We start from the raw sequence: 19,506 nt of genomic DNA, 5'->3' as shown, positions 1-19,506 counted from the left end.
TAGTTGCAATTGCTGTTGACATCATTGATCAGGATAGGAAAATTGTAGGTCATAATATTCTTCATCATCAGAGTCTTCTGGATATTTTACATTCAGCTCTGAAGTACTTTGCGTAGCTCAAAACATGCTGTCCTCATCATAAACATCCTCATTATCTAAAAGATGAGCTGGTAACAGAGGTTGCACTTTACTTGGTGAAGTTAGTAAAGGTGTCAGCTTCTCCCGCTGAAATCTTTGGTTGAAAAAGCAATTTTCCTCTTCCAGAACTAGGGGTCATCTACATAGTAGTCGTCACCAGAATACACATCTTTGACAAAGCCATCGACGGACGGCAGTAACACCCTTGTCGACAAAACTGCCGACAGCAATGCATCCCTCATCAACAAGGCAGTCCACGAAGAAATGGGGGGAATCATCGACTAGAGATAGGTTGAGGGTAAAGCACAAGTTACTTGCCTTTGGTAACAATATATCTGAAAGAAACACGATAGTGTTATATTCCTTACCTTAGAATATCCCCAGGCGTCAGACTGGATCCGGCAAGTTTACGTCAGCAGTACCTCTGCGCGTCGGTAGGCGCCGTCTGCGGCTCCACGTCCGTCGCTGGCGTCGTGATCGCCTGGATGACGTCGGAGTACTTAGACGCCACCCTCGCGCGCCGACGTAAGTTGTGTACATAGCTTTCCACGCCAGTAACGCAGAGCCATGATAAAAACAGACACTGGTGCCATGAAACTAGGGCCCTGAAAGGGATGTCCTTAACCCAAGATATCAGAACGGGGAGGATGGTTGGGGCGGTAAGGAATCTAACAGTAACTACTGTTTCTTACAGATATATTAAAGTAAATAGCTTGTGCATCTGAAAGAAACTGGTTAGTATTAGATTCCTTACCTTAGAATAGATACCCCAGCAATACCAACCCTGGTGGTGGGTCTGCGAACCAATATCACACCAGAAAGTCCTGGAGAATGGAACGGCCGAAAAAGCCATCTCTCCGGACTTGGCTGTCCAGGCAGTAGTGTCTAGCAAACGTGTACAGCGAGGCCCACGTAGCTGCCTGGCAGATATCCTGCAAGGGGACTCCCCGACCCAGGGCAGTAGTAACTGCCGTGGCCCGAATGGAATGGGCACGCAGCCCAACAGGAGGCTCCTTTATCGCCAAAGAGTAGCCAACCTTGATGCACAAGACAACCCACCGAGAGATGGTCCGCTTGTGCACCGCCCGTCCCTTCTTTGCGCCCACGTAACCAACAAAGAGCTGGTCGTCCACCCGGAACTGGAGTGTGCGGTCCAGATAGAATGAGAGCGCACGTTTTGGGTCCAGACGGTGGAGCCTCTCGTCCTCTTTCGAGGGATGCGGAGGCGAATAGAAGGTGGGCAAGGTGATGGACTGCCCGATATGAAAGGCTGTGACCACCTTGGGCAGGAAAGAAGGACGAGTCCTTAGAACAACCGTGTCCGGATTGACAGAGAGGAAAGGAGGTTTAGAAGATAGAGCCTGGAGCTCATTCACTCTCCTGGCAGAGGTGATGGCAACCAGGAATGCAGTCTTAAGAGTCAGAAGAAGAGGACCGTTATGAAGTGGCTCAAAAGGAGCACACATCAGATACGTTAGAACAAGATTCAAGTCCCACTGAGGCATCACGAAGGGAACAGGAGTAAACATGTGTGTGATGCTTTTCAAGAATCTATTTACAACAGGGGACTTAAAAAGAGAAGGCTGATCAGGAAGCCTTAAGAAGGCTGAAATGACAGAGGTAGCCCTTGATAGTGCCCAGAGAAGAGCCCTGGTGGGCAAGAGAAAGAAGGAAGAGGAAAACCTCTGAAAGGGGGGCAAGAGTGGATCCACAGCCTTTGCCGTGCACCATGCCACAAATTTGTTCCACCTGCAGGCGTATACTGTTTTTGTGGAGGGACGCCTGGCTGCCAGAATCACATCACAAACTTCAGGAGGCAAATCAAATGGCCTGAACTGCTGCAGCTCAATCTCCACGCATGTAGGTGGAGACTGGACAGGTCCCCTGCTGCGGCGACAGAAGGTCCTCCTGAAGAGGCAGACGAATCGGGTAATCGACTGACATGCCGAGTAGCTCGGGATACCAGTATCTTCATGACCAGTCCGGAGCCACAAGGATGACTTGGGCCCGGTCTCGCCTGATCTTCTTCAGCACTCTGGGCAGAAGTGGTATAGGCGGAAAGTCGTACAACAGACCGCAGCTCCACTCGCAACGAAAAGCGTCGCCGAGCGAGTGCCGCCTTGGAAATTCCAACACGCAGAACTGATGACATTGTGCGTTCTCTAACCAAGGCTCTCCCCACTGCTGAAAGAGACCTTGCGCCACGTCCGAGTTCAAACGCCATTCGTGATCCATCATGCATCAGCAGCTGAGTTCATCCGCCCTGGCGTTCAGGGAACCTGCCAGGTCTTGAACCACCAGGGTGATGCCCTGGTGTTCCAGCCATTGCCAGAGGCGCAGAGCCTCCTGGCAAAGGGTCCAAGACCTCACCCAGTTTGTTGCAGTACCACATGGCAGTGGTGTTGTCTGTGAACACCTGCACTACACTTCCCCGGACAGAGGGAAGGAATGCCTTCAGTGCAAGTCAGATCGCCCACAGCTCCAAAATGTTTATATGGAGCCGGGACTCTGCCAGAGGCCAGAGGGCTCTGATACACTCTCTCCTATGTGGCCACCTCCATCCCAGGAGGGACGCATCTGTCACCACTACGTGCTCTGGTTGGGGTAGGGAGAGAGATCTGCCGCTGACTGTAACTGACTCGCTGTGCCCTCCGAGATCAGGACATGGTCGGACAGGTTGCCCTGATGCTGTGCCCACTGAAACTTCAGGTCCACTGCAGAGCCAGCATTCACCACCTGGCGTGATGCACCAGAAGGATGCAGGAGGCCATCAGCCCCAGGAGCCGCAGCGTCATCCTGACCGAGGCTCAGGATAAAGGCTGAAAGATTGGAATCAGAGCCTGAATATCCCGAACCCGCTGCTCGGGGGGATGAACCCGAAACTGCTCCAAGTCCAGAACCGCTCCGATGAAAAGGAGCTTCTGAGAGGGGCACAGGTGTGACTTCGGCACGTTAATGGAGAACCCCAGCGAGTGCAGGAGGTCGGCCGGAGTCTGGAGGTGGGAGACTACTTTAGGGCGAGCCCGCCTTCAACAACCAATCGAGACAGGGGAAGACAAACCCCTGATCTGCGCAGATGAGCTGCGACCACCGCCATCACTTTCGTGAACACCCGAGGGGCGCTGGTAAGGTCGAAGGGGAGCACGGTAAACTGAAAGTGCTCGTGGCCTACCGTGAACCACAGGTAGCGCCAGTGGGCCGGCAGGACAGGGATGTGGAAATACGCGTCCTGCAAGTCCAATGCTACCATTCAGTCTCCTGGGTCCAGGGCAGCTAGGACCTGAGCCAAAGTCAGCATCTTGAACTTCTTCCGGAGGAAGCCGTTGACGCTCCGTAGGTCCAAGATAGGGCGTAGGCCTCCTTTGCCCTTCTTGGGTACCAGAAAGTAGTGGGAATAGCAACCACGTCCCACTTCTGGCCAAGGAACGCACTCTATGGCCCCCTGGCAAGGAAGGCCGTATCGTCCTCCTGCAGAAGTTGCAAGTGATCCCCCAACATGCGGTGGTACTGCGGTGGCATGGCTGGAGGGGTCGCCTCGAAGGGGAAGGAGTAGCCCCTTCGGACGATTTACAGCACCCACCTGTCCGACGTGATGGTACACCAGTGGAGGAGATTGCGAACCCTGGGCCCCACTGGCGTCAAATGGGCCTGGAATGCCGGACTAGGAAGGCTTAGAGGCAGATGCCGCGGGAGCGGATGTGGACAGACCCTGCCGTTGTCCCCTGGCACCGCTACGGCGGTAACCAGGTCCGCGACCGGGTTGAGACTGGTTCTGCGGCCAGTGGCTGGCTGGACGTGTGGGGGCGCCCCTTCCTTGGCCACAAAAGGGGCGAAAAGCGGATGTTTGCTGGCGTTGGCCTAGGCCCAAGGACTTGGCCGTAGCCCTGGAGTCCTTGAAACACTCCAGCGCACTGTCCGCTTTGACGCCAAAGAGGCGATGGCCATCGAAGGGCATGTCCATGAGTGTGGCCTGAACATCCCCCGAAAATTTGGCGGCTTCAGCCAGGCGTGGCGGCGAACCGCCACTGTCGTTGCAATCGCTCTACCCAGCGAGTCCGTCGTGTCAAGTCCACACCGGATCTAGTATCATGCTGCATCCTGCCCTTCCGCCAGGGCTTGTGCGAGCCGTGTCCGGGCCTCCTCCGGCCACTGTGGCAGCACCTCCGCAACCGTATCCCACAGAGAGTGGGTGCAACGGCCCAAAAGGCAGTCTGAGTTTGGGGCTGCGGTCTGTCAACACCGCAGCCCCAAACTCGGAGAGGAGAACAGTTTCTTCCCAAACGGATCATACCTTTTGGATTCCCGATCTGGAGGAGCGGTCAGGAATGCGGTCCGAGAGGTAGAGGCCTGGATCACCAGGCTCTCGGGGGTGGGGTGAACGGACAGAAAGCAGGGGTCGCTCGGAGCCGGTGTCGGGCCGCGTTGAGATCCACAGGGCGGCCTGTGGAGGGCTTGGACCAGGTGCCCATCAGAACGTCTGAGATGGCTTCGTTAAACGGCTCCGAGGAGCTTGCCTGCAGTTTGAGTACCTCAGTGAGGAGGTTAGTCCTCGCGGCCACGAGAGGGAGGGCGGGGACGGCGTCGGGAGAGACACCCTCGGGGACGGCGTCGGGAGCGACACCCTCTGGATCGGCGCCAGAGGAGTAGTCGTAAGGTCGACTGGCGACGACCCGGATCCAGGCCTGGATCCAGCAGGGCCCTGCGGCGTCGGGAACGGAGTCGACAACGGCGCCGAAGGAACCGACGGCGCCTGAGCCAGTAGGCGGTGTCGCACGAACCCCCAGCCGCGTCGGGGGAGGGGGGGGGGGGGATGTGATCAAAAAAGTTAGTCACAAAATGGCTAGAGTACTGCTCTTCCCGGATCTGCGCTTGCTGGCGCGGAAAAAAAGAACTGACGTCAGATCGCAAGAGCGGCGTCTAAGTACTTCAACGTCGTCATCCCGGCGCTGACAAACGACGCGGAGCCGCAGACGACGATCTCTCAGTCGACGTGGAAAGTACTGTTGACTAAGAACTTGTCATCCTCGTCGTCGGGATTTTCGTTGTCCGAGCCTTCAACGACTTAGAGACTTTGGTAATCTTTACCGTGGATATGCAGCCTTTTCTTCCTGCAGGTACCACAGGGCCTGAAAAGGCCTTTTTTTAGGTGTGTCCAACAGAGAAGTTAATTAGAACACCTAGAAACAGATAAAGTACCTGAGAATGGGGGGGGGGCGGAGCTAGCCGAGCTACGGAATGGCGGTGCCTTGAGCAAGCTCCTCCGGGAGACCAGAAACAACATCCTCATCCTGCACAAGAGACATCGTATTGACCTACCAAAAACGCTGGCACCAACTAAGTGCCGTGTCCCCCACCTCCGCTGCAAGTTTGAGGGCGCTCGGACGGGTAGAAACGCGCTAGAAACTGTTTCTGCTATAGAAGCCCACGGAGTACTTGGCCCGACGGCGCACCGGCCCACAGTACAATTTCTGGCCGCGACGCACGGCACGTACGCCAGATCGCGGCTGGCCGAACTGCCAGAGGATCGAGAGTGAAGAAACTCAGCCTGCCGTCGGAGCACACAGAGGAACCAGACAGCCCACGCTAACAGAGCCTACCAGGTACGGATGCGGGGCAGTCGTGATACGCCCCACATAAGTGAGCTGCCGAAATAAAATAGCGGGCAGACTAGCGCAACCGGGCTAATTTCGACAGCGAGAATGTGGAGGTCGTGCTATGTGACAATAATGCAGTTAAGAGCCCAGTCCCACAAAAAGACAGTGTTACGTCCCCAGCAAGTCCCTGACAAACGGCCACTATAAAAGAACAAGGACCTAAAAATCTGTGGCCTAGGGCCTGTTAAAGGCGGGCTACTAGCAGCGAGCGCAGTGCTTCTGGGCTCCAACAGGTACTTGTGGAGGCAGCTTCCAGAGACCAGGGCAATCGGCGAGTAGAGGTAGCTATCTGGTTCTGCTGCCACTATAAGAGACTGAGTGTGGATATTGTGGACATAGCCTATTGAAGTGCTGCGGAACCCTCTCCATCTGCACAGGAAACCGCGGAAGAGATTAACTGACACACGCCCATTCGAGGGAGTTGAGCACGTGGGGCAGGGAGCGTGAGGATCTCCCATCGTGAATAGCGGCGCATAAATAGGGACGCTACCAAACCAGGGACTAGCGAAGTCTCAACACTCGCGTATCGGCACCTCCTACCGCTTAAGATACGCTGCGCTATATCCCAAAGGACAGAACCCAGATACAGAGATTGTCGGTTTCTGAGGCCTACTGAATTGTGCTTGTGGATTGGGGATTATACAATACCACACCGTCCCTCACGCGGAGTAACCTACATGATCAGAAATACGCGCAGCTCCTTTGGCCACAACATTTGACCTCCTGACGGCAGCGCGCGGATCTGTTTGCCCTTGGTGCCACGATGGGGAAACTGGACAAGAACCAACCGAAACTCACTTTTGACTATTCCAGAAAGCAGGTGGAACAGTCCGGAGAGGAACAACAAACTATCCCGCCTACGACGTCAACGACCAGGGGGACCTCGGCAGACAACATCCAGTCCATGTTCCAAACGATTCAAACTGCGCTGACAAACATTGATGGCAAAATCGACTCTCTCACACACAGAGTAGATCGTATGTCTGAGAGATTGGACAGACACACAGAGAGAATAGATATGGCAGAACGCAGGATCTCAGATGTAGAGGACACCAACACTCAGATTACCGCTAAACAATCCAGGATAGATAAACAACTAGCTGAGCTCTCTGCTAAAGCCGAGGATTTAGAAGCGAGATCCCGAAGAAGCAACATTCGCCTGATGGGCAGTGCGGAAACCACAAACACGGGCCCTACGTAAAAATATGTGGAGCAGCTTCTAATCACACTAATGGGCAGAGACACCTTCTCGGACGTGTTCCTGATTGAAAGGGCGCACAGATCCCTTGCTCCCAAACCTCCACTGGGCACCAGACCGAGACCCATCATAGCTAAAATACTTAACTACAGGGACAGGGATGCGGCACTGCGTAAAGCACGAGAACTAAGCACACTACGCCATGAGGGTATGGACATTGCGATATATCCGGATTTTACGCAAACAGTGCAGGAAGCGCGGAAAAAATATGGTCAGGCGAAACAGAAACTTCGGGATCTACAAATCCCCAACGCAATGTTATATCCGACCAGACTTAAGATCACAGATGACTGAGTCACGAAGATCTTCAATGAACCTAAAGAAGCCATGAAGTACCTGCAGCAGAGGAAGACGAAAGGAGAGCGCAGGAGATCGCCGCGGGATAGACTTGCAGAGCGCGAGGCATTGTCCGATGCGGAATGATGCACAACTTCGGAATTGGACATTTTGAAATATTGCTTTGTGTTCTTGTCTCTCCGACTCGCCTGAGCCTACTGAGTCACTAATAGATGCTTCGACGGGCTGCGTCCTCTAGGTCGCTCAGAGGAGGACGTACTGTCTGTTGATCTACCACGCAACGCAATTCGGCTGGGGATTGAAGACCGAGATGAAGACATGCCACACAGCTAAGTGTCTAATGAAGGGACTGTCTTTATTAAGGGGACTGGGTTAACTTGAAAAGGTGCAATGGACTTAAATGGTTTGCATAATTATTAATAAATATGCTATGCTATTAGGCAGAATACACGTGGCGGTCGCTGTTGCGGTGTATTATGTTTTTACATGTCCTCCCCCTTTGCACAACTCAGCGAAGGGACAGAGCTTGGCAGCTTCTGCCCTGGTGTACACCACTATTGTTTAATTTTCCGGGGTTTTGTTGTTTTCTACACGGGGGGAGGGTGAGGGGATATGGTTGGGTTGAAGGGGAATATCTTCGTTGTTACGAAAACGACGGAGGGGGAGGGAAGGGGGGGACCACTAAGAAAACCGCCGGGTAGCTGCAGTTGGGTACATAGTACGTATTTATGCTCTTCATTTAAGAACCTCATGCTCACACATGTATTCATTTTGATTCATTGTTATGATATATGGCGACAGATGTAAGAAAAGTTGGAACGTTGACTTTAATGTCCTGGAATGTCAGGGGTCTGCATAACCGACAAAAAATACGCAAAGTAATCGCCTATCTAGACAGACACAAAATTGATGTGGCCTGTCTCCAAGAAACGCATCTCACGCCACAGCGAGAGACTAGAATAGAATATAGGTGGGCACAATATCAGTTGGCATTAACGGTGGGCGGCCAGCTACGCTCCGTGCACGGAGTGCTCGTAGTGCCGTCTCCTACGCATTTTGCGTAGCGGGCGTAGCCAGGCGGCACTATGCGCGCTCCGCAGACGGTGCGTAGCCGGCCGCCACCCGCCTCCCTCCCTAAATATTTAAATAAAAGGATTGAAAGGTTTTAAAAACACTTACCTGTCCGCCGCGTCCCCGGGGCTCCCTCTCCCGTCCCTGGATTCGCGCCACCGCCATTTCGGATACTAATGCGCATGCGCGGGCGGCCGCGCATGCGCATTTCTCATGAGAAATGCGCATGCGCGGGCACCCGCGCATGCGCATTAGTATCCGAAATGGCGGTGGCGCGAATCCAGGGACGGGAGAGGGAGCCCCGGGGACGCGGCGGACAGGTAAGTGTTTTTAAAACCTTTCAATCCTTTTATTTAAATATTTAGGGAGGGCGGGAGGGAGCGCGTAGTGGGGCTGCGCGGAGTGCGCGGGTGGGCGTAGTTTTGCGCCCACTTCGCGTAGCTCCACGGAGCCCCACTCCGCACACTACGCCCAGGGTTAGTTGGCATCCTCCTAGTCAAATTATGCACGGGGAGTGCTGATACTGGTTAAGCGCACTACTCCGTTTACGCTTGTACATGCAATTACTGATGATCAGGGTAGATATGCCATTATACGGGGCTCATTTGCGGGCACGGATCTTACGATTATTTCGTTATATGGTCCTAATGTGTACGACCCACTGTTTTTTTAAGACATTTGGACAAAACTCGGGAATATACAGCCCACAGCTATCATATGGGGTGGGGACTTGAATACATGCCTAGACCCCGCACTGGATAGATCATCAGGTGCTGACAGATATGGCAGACAGCCAGCCAACTCCCTGTTAGAAGGCATCAAGGACTGGCCCTTTGTGGATGTATGGAGGGAGACACAACCGGGGCACCGGGAGGGAACGTGCACCTCAATGATACATAATACTTGGTCAAGTTTAGACTATTGGCTGACTACACGAGAGGTTAGTACCTGGGTCACGACGGTAGAACACTTGCCTAAAACATTATCAGATCATTCCCCTGTTCGACTGGAGCTGGCTATCCCCACTTATACTCCCAAGCAGTTTACATGGCGACTCCAACAATCTGCATTAAAAGATCAAGTTTTTCGCAGTGAATTCCGGCTGGCAATACTGGAATACTTCCAAACTAATGTAGGATCAGTAGAAAGCACAAGGTCCCTATGGGAGGCGTTTAAAGTCACTGTACAGGGCCATTGTATTAGTAAGCATGCGGGGATCCTAAGGGATATACAACAACAGTTGGTCATGGTAGAAAGGGAAATCAAGACACTAGAAGAAGACTACACTAATACTTTAAATGCATCCCTCCTTGCGGATATACGGAGCAAAGTGGACACATATCAGAGTTTACGGATTCGGAAATAAAATACCTTTCAAAACGATATACGGCCAGAACGTACGGCGAGGTAGGTAGACCGGGCAGGGCATTATCCAACAAGATCAAAGCCGCTCATGCCACGGCACATATAACGCAAATCACAAACGCACAGGGCGCGCTGGTCTATGACACCTCCTCCATTTTAGATAACTTTCTGACCTACTACTCTACATTATACACCACGCAGACAGTAAACTCCTCATCGGCTATACATGAATATCTTGATAATATCGGACTGGCATGGCTCTCCGACACACATAAGGAATACCTCAGTCACCATTTAACAGAGGATGAATTTAGGGAAGCGATTAACTCGCTACCGAATATTAAAGCCCCAGGAGTAGATGGGCTGCCGGGCGAATTTTACAAAGAATTTAAGGACTTATTGATACCGCACCTGGCTCAGATGTACGAGGAAGCGTATGAGGAAGGTCTTCTACCATCGACACTACGCGAGGCGCTGCTAATAGCTCTCCCTAAACCGGGCAAGGATCTCCAAAAGTGAGAGTCATACCGCCCCCTGTCACTAAAACAGACGTCAAAATCCTGGCCAAGATCATAGCGACTAGAATACAACCATTATTGGGCTCACTGGTCCTGCAAGATCAAGCGGGCTTTAATCCCACTAGATCCACGAAACAGAACATACATACTATTTTTGCTCTGTATCACAGCCTAAACCCGGAACTACCTGCTGCGGCTGCACTATTGAATGAGGCGAAGGCGTTTGATTCCGTGGAGTGGGAATTTATGTTTACAATCCCGGCCAGAATGGGATTTCCACCCCCATTTTTTAAATGGATAGCCTTATTATATAATGAGCCGAGGGCTAGAGTGCGTATTAATGGCACTACGTCGCAACCTATTGAAATAAGCCGAGGTACACAACAGGGATGCTCTTTGTCCCCTATCCTCTTTGCACTCACTCTAGAACCTCTAGCGTGCAAGATTAGACAACGGCACCCGGAAGCAGCACTACAATTCAGTCTTCGCCCCCATAGGTATCTCCCTTTACGCAGAGGACATGGTGCTTTACACCAGATATGCGGATGTGAGCTTGAACCCACTGATAAGAGAATACATTAAATTTGAGAAATACTCAGGGATTAGTATAAATTGGGATAAATCAGTGGTGATACCCCTGACTGCCGAGACCCCACAGCCCAGTTTAGATTACCCATTACAATGGACAGCTGACCCAGTGAAATACCTGGGTGTCTGGATACACCGTGACCCTGAGGTAGTGATCAGAGAAAGTTATGGAGTGGCCATGACCAAACTAGAGAAATGGATCAAGTTGCCACTATCACTAGCAGACAGGATTGCTCTTCAGAAAATGGTAACATTACCCCGCTTTTTATACTTATTTTGGAATATCCCGATATGGCTCACACAAGCCTTCTTTGCCAGAAACCGTTCTGCACTACTGCGTCTCACATGGGCTGCGAAGCAGCCCAGAGTAGGCTGGAAGACACTCACGAAGCCATACCACCAGGGCGGTTTGGCGGCCCCCGACTTACAGCTATATTTTTATTGCGCACAGGCCCAACATGCACACTATTGGACACAACCGCACTCTCATATACCACATATAGCAGTAGAAACAAAGCGTTCACCCGAAACGCTTAACACAATACATATCGGACCCCATCAGCTGTTACCCTAATGATTCTATACACCCAGTAAAGTGCACATTCAGGGCTTGGCACACCTTGGAGCCAAGAGCGCCGAAGCTACCGCCTTATGCCCCGGCTTGGTACTAGGGGATATGGGATTTACGACGGTAGGTGCACTGTTCCCGAACAATACTTTCATCCTGTTCCATAGCCCGTCCCTAAGCGCACACCAAACGCCGCAAAAAATGTTCGCATATTTAAGAGTAAGTGCAGCACTTAAAGATTTATATGAATCATTCCCAACTGCACCTGAGCCGTTGTGGTCCCTACAGGTACTGCTGACTGCTCCCACATGCAAGAATCTAGTTACACGCTTATACACAGCTTCCCAGAACGAACAGAACGTAGGACCTGACCGATCTCTTCAGAGATGGGAAGAGCTCCTTGGGGAGACCATATCGGAAGACAACTGGAGCTATAGCTGCGCACAATTACACTTACTCACATCGAACTGCAACCTGAAGATCATCTATTTTAAGTTTCTTCACCAAACGTATTACACGCAGGTCAAGTTACACCGTTGCGGCCTACGAGCAGATAAATGCCAACGCTGCTCCGTACATGGGGCTGATTCCTTGTATATGGCATGGGCCTGCCCCGGCCTGCACAACTGTTGGCAGGAAGTGACAGCTGCGCTTACACATATGTTGACTGAACAGATCCCGAACGTACCACTAGAATGCCTATTAGGTATATATAAACTCAAACTGGCCAAAAGACGAAAGCTGTTGGCAGTGGCACTGCTGCTTGCAAAGCGGCGAGTAGCCATTAAATGGGGCAGCAAGCGCCCACCCAGATTCAAGGACTGGATAACCGATTTACTATATTGTAAGGAAACACTAAGCGCTTATGAAGAGGATATACCTCAGGCCCCCAGACCTAAGGACTTTTGGCAACCACTGGTAGATTACTTACAGCAAAATGATCATGATTCATAGTCAGAAAGTGAAATATGATGCAATGTTGAGAGAGCGAGATTGCTATCCCATGGGGCCCCATTGGTACAATACCATAGATGTGACAGGACACTTTGCTCTTTGTTGAGAACAGGAGATTTAAAATGTATGATTACTTGATTGTACTTATTTTTGTATAAGAACTACGTCGAATTCTAGTAGTCACTATGTATCTTTATATGCTTTGAATGTGCTGTACCTAACAGGTATTGTCGGCATGAGTATTCGAATTTGTACAAATATCTCTATAATGTAGTGTGTTTACCCCGTACTGCTGCTCGGTGAATAAAAATAAAATTAAAAAAATTTAAAAAGTACCTGAGAATAGGTTAATACTTAAGAACCTACAGACAAGGTGATTCCAAGGGTTGTGTAGAAAAAAACTGAGCAGAGCTCAGTGGAGACTCCCTAGCACGACATGCAGTAGAAAATCTGAGTAACTGGAGCTCCTTTCAGGAAGGTTCTAGAGGGGTGTCGACTGATTGGTTGTCTCTAAGTTTGGTCCTTTCTTAAATAAGGACTTTGATAAGTCCTTATTTAAGGACTTCTATTTCTATTATGACATTGCTTTTATAAATATAAATCGGACTCCCATCTCGACTACTGGGAATGATTCAAGCATGTGAATCTATGAAAGTTCCAATACTGGAGTAACTATGTGGCAAAAGTGGCTTGGAGGATTAGACAGTTTCTTAAGATCCCATTCAGGCACACACTTGGTCAAAGCCCGCTGGCAGCCTCGGCCCTGCAGCCATGCCTGAACTTCTGAGCTGCAGTTACTTTAACACGGCTAGCACTGCGCGCAGCCGATCGAGTGCTGCCGCAATAAAGTAAATAATTTTACTCTGCGGCTGCAGCAAGCACTCTCTCACTTACTTCCGAGGCAGAGAGTAACAGCAATTCGGGTTCACTGCAGCGGGCTACCCGCCTCCTCTGAGTCCAGTCTTGGGCGCTGCAACGTCACTCCCTCGGCAATTCACGGCAGGGCCAGCTCTGTGATTTTAAATTTACTGTAACACTTGGCAGTGCGATCAGCGCTGCATGATTTGCCACATAAACTTACTAGCCAGCCTTCCACAAATGGCAGCAGCACTAGCAGCATGTGACGTCCCAGCAGTGGCTAAGATACGACTATTACACAACCCGATTGCGCTGATGTCTCGGTAATAGCCACTGGGCGCTACCTCCATGTGACGTCAATCAGAACCGAGGCAGGAATCTCCTCTATTGATGCATTGTATCAGCCAGCTGGAATTACGTACGGGAGCAGCATGCGCATACCATGGCGCGTTGCCAGCCACTCCAGCTTTAGTTTAGCAGTAGGCCACGCTAACGGCTTGACAGCTGAAGTGCTATGCCCAAAATGCGTGACAATGCATTTCAGTGAACCGTGTCAGTCCAACGCCTGATGAGCGGTACTTGGCAGGACTGAAAATGGTTCTATGCCACCTCTCACCAGATCCCAAGACCGGGAACGAACTCCCAATCGACATCAGATGGGCCCCCTCCCTCAACAGCTTCGGGAAGACACTCAAGACTCGGCTCTCCGACTGAACAGAGCTGCTTACACCACCCTTCCCCCCCACCCCCCCCCCCCCCCCGAGACCCTCAAATGTGATTAGTGCACTTACAATTCCCCTGATTGTGAGCACATTGACACAAGGAACAGAGGTAGGGCGAGGCTGCTGTAATTGTTTGTGACTAAGTTGGAGGTTTGAAATGTCTTACCATTGTAGTGTTGCTTGTATTCCACCACTGTATTTGTTTTTGTACCTTGTCTGGGGGGTACAAATGGGGATGCAGGAAGCCATGTCCAGACTCATTCCCAGCATCCTCGATGTCAGGTGTTGACCTTTCTAGTAAAGGGAAACTTGGTCTACTGTTGCTCAGACTCTTTGGTTCTAGGAAAGTCGGAGTTTAAGATTGGCCCCAGGAAGTTCTTTTCTCTTTCCAGTTTTTGAGAGGATTTCTCATAATTGACGAAGAACCCCAATTTGTCATGAAAGTCTGACTTCACAACCCAATCATGCAGACAGGGGTATACAGTATTACGATTATTCTAAGATGTGCTGCCACACTGGCTAGACATTTCGTAAACGCTCTTGGCGACTATTTTATTCCAAATGGTAACATCTTAAATTGATAGTGTACCTTCTCCACTACAAATCAAAAGAATGTTCGGTGTAAATAAGTGCAAAAAGAAAAAAACACACAAGGTACTCACGGTTGACATGTCAGCACCAATCTTGGTAACAGCAAAACACAATTCATGGGTAAACAACTGACCAGGATAGTACAAAAAAAGAGGAAAGTGCAAACACTGGGAGCCTAAGTGAAGGAATGGGAACCTAAGTGAAGGAATGGAAATCCTAAAGGTCCTAGTAGTGTGTGCTTTTTGAAATCCTGTGAAATAGTTTGGCAGAAAGTACGAAATGTAAGTGGGTGAAATATGTTCTAGGGTGCCTGCATAAAATGAAGCTTTGTTGACCGTCAAAGTGCCACAACCGATCTATTGCCACTTCCTTGCTCCAAACAGAAAAAAAAGATTCCAGCTGTCCCCTCAACTTTATGTTTAATTGTTTTATTGTGTCGCTGAATATATAAAAAACAATTCCTGACTCGGGGTCAACACCCCCTCAACTTTAACCACAACACACACAGCCCACGCCCAGTAAAACAGAAATAATTCCAGGTCTACCTTTCACTTTATCCATTACAGTCACAATGAGTCTCTACTAAAACAGGAAAGAAAATGCTGTTCTCATGCTCTAATCTAACCTATTTAGAGCACAAAAATCCTCCACTAAGCTAACCAACAATTCCTATCCGGATTTGCTCCAAATGATCAGGCATCAAACCTCTGCATTTACTGCGGTTTTAGACCGCTCACTTCAGTTTCCTTCATGATGGTCAGTCTTTCCTTCAACAGCTCTGATGGCTTTTTAATATGGGGCACTGTAGACTTAACCTTCCTACTCAATGAGCTCAATACCGAATCTCAATGAATGGAACAAAGCCTTGTGCTTAAATAACTATCAGGCAAAACAATGCTTCCACACTTTCCGTCTCTTGTTGGGCATAACATGCATACTGGGTATTCGTTACTGAGAATGAACTTCTAATAGCAATTTAGACAAAAAAACTGAAACCAAACTCGTATTCCAAAATGGAGTTGATGAACCACTGGCATCTCATTTCAACTAACTAGTATTTTTGGACTACTCTTGAACATATCTAAAAAAGTTCCCAAAAAACTCAATCATACGTCATACTCTCAACCACCTGTATGTTCAAGGTCCTCAACTGATTCTGACAATTTCTTATGAGCCTCTCTAAGGGCACTTCTGAATCAAATATCAGATAAAAAGAAATAAAAAGATGGGCACATAGCAGGGCATTGTGGGAGTACAGGAAAAGTATTCAGGCTCTGGGCCAACAGCTTGATACCAGTATATTACATAACATGTGAATCTAGAAGAGAATTTATGATGCAAAACTGGAGATTGTGTTCTACTGCATGGGCCAGGGCAGACTATAGACACTGAAGAGAATCAATGATCAGGATAGTAAGATTTTTTTCAGTAAATGAGACCTGTGAACAGCACAGGATTCTTTTGGTGTAGGACACCAGAAAATACTTTCTAATCTGATCCACATGATTCAAAAAGAACGGTGGACGATTCACTAAGGGAGCCTAGAAGAACACAATTCATTCTACAGGGAGTCTAGGAAAATAGTGGTTTGTAAACCGAGGCCATGTGGGTGGCTAACATCAAGTGAGCAAGGAGATAACGTCTGATTATCAGCCAAGCTCACCTTCACAAATCTGAATGTCAAAATGTGACCAGTGACCGGAATAAAGTGGTATGTTTTGACGAGCATGATTTTTTTTTGTGACCTTTCTTTCAAAGACCTCAGTGAGGCAATGAGGGCTGGAAATGAGGTGGAACAGTAGAGGTATTTAGATCGAGTCTATGCTTCATCACTTATGTTATCTATACTGCACTAGCACCCAATAATTATCCAGATACCTAGATTAATGTTGTACAATTCTGGATGATTGCTAGCATTCAGGGTTAAAATGGTAGATGACATTCTTCGATTGAATGTCTGGAATAGAATTATGAGATAGGAGTTGAAATTACAGAGTGAAGCTATACAAAATAATTCCAGATACTACATCTCTTGTTCCAGTTTCAGGATGGACAAGGATTTCAGAAAAACTAAGCCATGGGTAACCGTTAGGGCACACAATGCAGATAATCCCAATGTTATGAATGGGATGCATGTCTTTCTTACCACTTTACATACAAGATATATGCTGGTCATTCTCACGTCACGCAGAGAACATATGCCCATGGTGCCCACATATGGCATCCTTCCCTTTCCCATGAACAGGATTATAAACTTTTCTGGATGACCGCAAGCACCAAATGTATGCCTATTGAGCATGGATTAAAGGCCCGTCAAGTTCATTTTATGCACAGAAGTTGAGCACACACACAAAATGTATAGGACACGTAATCACAATGGGCATTTCGATGCATGGCCAGAGATTTATGATGCATGCCGTCTGCTCACACAGAAATTGCTGCTCGTGATCATATTGTGTGTGAGATAGAACTCACATACCCACTCCATACAAGAGAAATGGTAGTGCACTGGATGTTTCAGTTTGTGAATCATAGGAATTGTCATTGAAATCAAAAGACCCGTCTGCCTCCCCGGTTGCTTTATCTCATGCATTTGAGACACATTGTACTGCAAAAAAGAAAAGGCTGTGAGGCAACTGCCAGAACCAAGCATCATGGGTAGCGGAAGCTTCCTTAAAGGCAAAGGTGTTTATTTTCACAATTTTACTATGTAAGCTGATCAGGCTGCATTTATCAACCAAGGGATGTCAGATTTTTAACGTTCTGTACATCATATGCTGCAATGCAGCAATAAACATTCTCCTCTGACATTCCAACAGTCGAAATTTTGGAAAACGTACATTAGATATGCTTCTGAAGGGTGCTGCTCAATGTTTTGACTTAAGGACAATGTCATCTTGTTTTCATTATTGTATGGACAAATATTTAATATGAAGCATTCTGGAGTCAAAGTATACAGCAGCAAACGTTTTAAAATCAGTATCTATTAATGAAAATAAACTATGCAGAATTAGGTTTTCATTGATGCTTTCCTTCTCAGGTCAGTTAGTGATCCTCAAAAGTGTATTTGGAAGCTGTGTGGGTGTTTTTCGTTTGATTAAGTTACAGCCAGAAGGGATACTGTGGGTTTGATAGAGAGGCAAGGAAAAATGTGTTTAGACTGATTGACAGGGTGGCAAGTTACACCAGGGGGTGAAAAAAAACGGACTGCTTTAATTCACGTCTAGTTGGCAGAGGAGCTCTTTGTACTGACTTTTTAAATACAAACATAGCTTGAAGCCTTCAGTTATTGTCCCTGGATTGTTCAACTCCAAAAACGCAGAAGACCAAGTCCCTTCGGATTGTTGTCAGTGTTAATCAGGAGGTCTACCTTTGCACCTATAGCACCTAGACTAATTTTAATACTGAAAGGGTAGGGCCCAAGGTTTACTTCCAGATCCCAATGCCAAGCATTTAGAAAACAAACCTGATTTTCACTTCGCACCAGGACTCAAACAAGATACCTGGTCTCCATTCTCAAATGCACACCACCAAAGGCTGCAGCTAATCAGCACAATCTGTTCCACCAGGTCACACAGTATCTGTTCCACCAGATCACGGAGTATATGTTGCCCTAGACAGTCTTTCACTTAGACTTCCCACTCACAAAAGGCCTGCAACACTGGCTATGAAAGGCAATCAATACCTGTTCTCCAGAAGGGACCAAGTACACTGCCCTCAGTTCACCAATGGTGGCCATCTACCCCCCTTTATCCAAAAGCGATAGCTACCCCTCTGCCCCCCACACCCTAATCACCTCCCATTTTTTTTTACTCCACCATCGAGAAGCAGCAACTCACCTTGGCAGGATTTGCCAGCTTGGCAGTGGGTCATGTGATTGAGGACATTCTTCATGGTGCGGCAGTGTGGGAGGTTGCACTGCCGCACCTCCCCATTGGCCTGCTCACGTCGCTGACACTTGTGTGCATGAAGCAGGAGCACGAGCTGCTGCTGGATGAGTTTGCGCTTCTCTGGGTCAGCAGTTGGTGCTCCAGAGCCCATGCCTGGAGGGGCAGCAGAAACCATGCCAGCCTGCTGGACCTGAGGAGACTGCTGTTGGGCCTGCAGAATGGAGAAAGAAGATTATAAACAAGCAGTTTTGATAGACTATCAGTTCCTCATTCCAAGCACACTAGAAGATAGTCAATAAAAGGAAACAAGTAACAGAGTATGGAATCCCTGGCTGAGTGGTGCTGTAGATATCACTTTAGAGTGCCCCTGATATCCCTTGAAGCCACACCTGCTGGAGGTAGTGAAAGAGTCCTGCTGTGAAAAAAAGAATCTGGGAGAAAAGTCAGGATTTCATTTGATGCAGCACCTGCTGGTAAGCCCTTAACCGGCTGTTGGAGTAAAACCCTATGGAGAGGAAGAGCCCAGTACTGCTCCTACCAAATTTGCTGCAAAACCACAACCCTAAGTGTAGGAACCGACTTTGGATTTCAGCGCTGGAGGGGGATTAGATACAAATATTAACAGGAACACTCAGCATTGTACTCACCATGGTCGCCAGACCCGTTCCAGGGACGTTTTTCTTGTCCATGTTGAACTGCGGTAAGCTGTTCTGCAAACCAGACTTGCTCTGCATCTGTGGCCCCAGTGAACCTGGTCCCATCTGTTGCCCTGATGCCTGACTGTACTGAGAGCCATAGGGGTTGGGAGCATTGACCATTGCCATCTGAAACAAAAAGCAATAAAGGCTCAGACAGATCTAGGGAAAGAAGGCACAGATGCCTTCTAAAAATAAAACACGTAAGGGAAAAAGGCTTCACAGAGAAAGCACCATAATAGCTCAGTATTAGGGGGAAAGCTAAGGAGGCAACCCACAACAGTTTTGCTGGTGCACCTCCAGAAGCCTGCTGCCATTTTCCAGGACTCAGACAAATCT

General features: G+C 49.0%; 1 protein-coding gene across 7 annotated transcripts in view; it reads right to left on the bottom strand.

The window, feature by feature from the left end:
- Window positions 1–19,506, bottom strand: part of EP300 (EP300 lysine acetyltransferase) — a 561,889-nt gene that overhangs the window by 438,748 nt on the left and 103,635 nt on the right. For all 7 annotated transcript variants that reach the window (XM_078640667.1, XM_078640674.1, XM_078640679.1 and 4 more), the window contains exons 3-4: window positions 19,120–19,296; window positions 18,422–18,683 (exon numbers count right to left, since the gene is read on the bottom strand). In XM_078640667.1, the coding sequence (XP_078496793.1) occupies window positions 18,422–18,683; window positions 19,120–19,296 (439 nt within the window). The remainder of the gene's footprint in view (window positions 1–18,421; window positions 18,684–19,119; window positions 19,297–19,506) is intronic.

This window comes from Lissotriton helveticus, chromosome 1_1 (assembly GCF_964261635.1).
Source record: "Lissotriton helveticus chromosome 1_1, aLisHel1.1, whole genome shotgun sequence".
NCBI lineage: Eukaryota > Metazoa > Chordata > Amphibia > Caudata > Salamandridae > Lissotriton > Lissotriton helveticus.
Note: the sequence above shows the minus strand (reverse complement) of the source record. Positions and strands in the feature narration are given on the sequence as shown.